Source organism: Austrofundulus limnaeus, unplaced genomic scaffold (genome assembly GCF_001266775.1).
Source record: "Austrofundulus limnaeus strain Quisiro unplaced genomic scaffold, Austrofundulus_limnaeus-1.0 Scaffold541, whole genome shotgun sequence".
In the NCBI taxonomy this organism is placed as follows: domain Eukaryota; kingdom Metazoa; phylum Chordata; class Actinopteri; order Cyprinodontiformes; family Rivulidae; genus Austrofundulus; species Austrofundulus limnaeus.
The window spans coordinates 180,196-182,183 of NW_013952943.1; the positions used below are offsets into that span (position 1 = coordinate 180,196).

General features: G+C 34.4%; 1 protein-coding gene across 1 annotated transcript in view; it reads left to right on the forward strand.

The window, feature by feature from the left end:
* The window catches only part of chaf1b (chromatin assembly factor 1, subunit B), a 13,056-nt gene extending 11,726 nt beyond the window's left edge, over positions 1–1,330 (forward strand). Inside the window, exon 14 of the mRNA XM_014026292.1 lies at positions 859–1,330. Within this exon, the coding sequence (XP_013881746.1) occupies positions 859–959 (101 nt within the window). The 3' untranslated portion in view covers positions 960–1,330. The remainder of the gene's footprint in view (positions 1–858) is intronic.
* Positions 1,331–1,988: the final 658 nt, after the last annotated feature.

The following is a 1,988-nucleotide window of genomic DNA, read 5'->3' on the forward strand; positions in this document are numbered from 1 at the left end:
TGTGTGTGTGTGTGTGTGTGTGTGTGTGTGTGTGTGTGTGTGCCATCAAAACGAAATGAGGATTAAGTTAAATTTGGTCAAAATGACCTAATTACATTTTCAGATTCCTGGTTTTAAATGCTATATTTGGATACCTGAATCATTCTGATATCATAAATTCATATATATATAATTTGTCTTGTTGGTTACAATAATACATAAATATTTGGACTATACACTTATTTTATGTCATTTTAGTGAGGAATATTTGATGTCCTTATAAAGAGGAAACCTCAAATTATATTTGAATATTGAGATTTCCCAGCTGAAAAGAAACAAAACTTTGCTAGCTCACAGGGAAAATCTCAAAATTTTAAGGCATTTTTCTTCAAAATCAGGTTTTTTGTTGCTACTGCTCAAAGAAATGCTTAAAGTTTTGTTTTATGATTATATTTCAGACAGTTCATTCAAATGATACATTGATAAGGCATAATATTTTGACAAAATGCAATTTTTGTTAACATTTTAGTCAAAACACTATATTTGCCTATTTCTCCATACACCACTTTTGAACTTAATCCTCGTTTCGATGTGATGGGTCACATATTAGTGCATTAAACAAACTTAAATCTTAACTGGTTTGCAGAGTTAACATTAAATTAACTCTGCTTTTGTTTTCTTCTAAATAAGTCACCTTTTACACCATGTGTTCACACTGTAGTTCATATTTATTGTTCTGCTACATAAATAAGATTTTCTAATTCAGATTTATGTCTTGTCATTCAAACCTCACGATAAGAACAAAACAGATTTTCCAGTCTTCTTGCATTTTCTTGTGTAACCCTTTTGTCACTTGTCCCTTTCCTTGTGTTTCATCAGAGCGGCCCTCTCCTCCCACTGATCCATTGTGCCTGCCTCCAGAATCCAAACGCACCAAAACCAGCGGCGACTCGCCAAACACTGGTGTCAAAGAGGATTAGTACCGGTAGCAGAGCAGCTGTGGTTAAACTTCAGCAGAAAACCATGATGACTGGATCAGTTTGACAGAATTGCATTTGTGCTGATCTTGTATTACAGTCAGTGCTCGTGGTTTTGCTTTTATTTCTGTTTTTTATCTTAAAATGAAAGAGTTAAATCCTTGTCGTATACTTCAGATTTGTGTTAAAGTTTGAGTGCTGTTGTAAAGCTTAAAATACGAGGATAAATCTGAAGCTAACTGCGAACTTCAAGAGCTTGTGGTTTCTGAGGTTTGAACCTATAACATGTGTATTAAATGTTTAGAATGAAATAGTTTGTATCTGCTCACTTTTATATAATGTTTTGTGAACAAATAAAAAAAACTTAAACTTTAGTGTAGGTGTGATGTGTTTAAATTAAAAGTAGAACAAACTGGTTTTCTATTTATATGTTGGAAATTTAAAGCAAAGTCAAATTATCAAAAAAAAAAGGTTCCTCTGGAYGGGTTTTTTAATGAAGCRTTTCGTCTCCAAGAGACTTCTTCAGTCTGAGGAGTTTCAGGTGAGCTCAGCCTTATAAGCTCCGCCTCCATATGGTGGACAAACAGGTTGGTCACATGCAAAAGAGGACCATCAACCAAACAATAGGTCGTTAGTGCCTTGACTGGCTCTATTCATAGAGGGTCATGTGGCCAATCACCTGACTATCACTGTCAGTAGTGGGCACAGTTCCACTAAAGCACTAATAGGGGAACTAATTTTCTGATTAGTGCTTTATAGCTTTTGCTAATTTCTTAATTTATTAGTGGATTAGCACTTGCTAAATTTATAAGCACTAATTTAGTTCTTTAAATGTTATTGATCAACAATATTGTCAACAGCTGAGGGTGAAAGCTGTCAGACGTGTTCATATGTGTGTCACTTATCCACTAGATCAGTGGTTTTCATACTTTTTTTGCTTCCGACCCACAAAATAACAGTTGCAGACACTCGTGACCCCATATATTACTTGTTTACGTAGCAAACTGCTAATAACTGTTAAAAATGAGAATA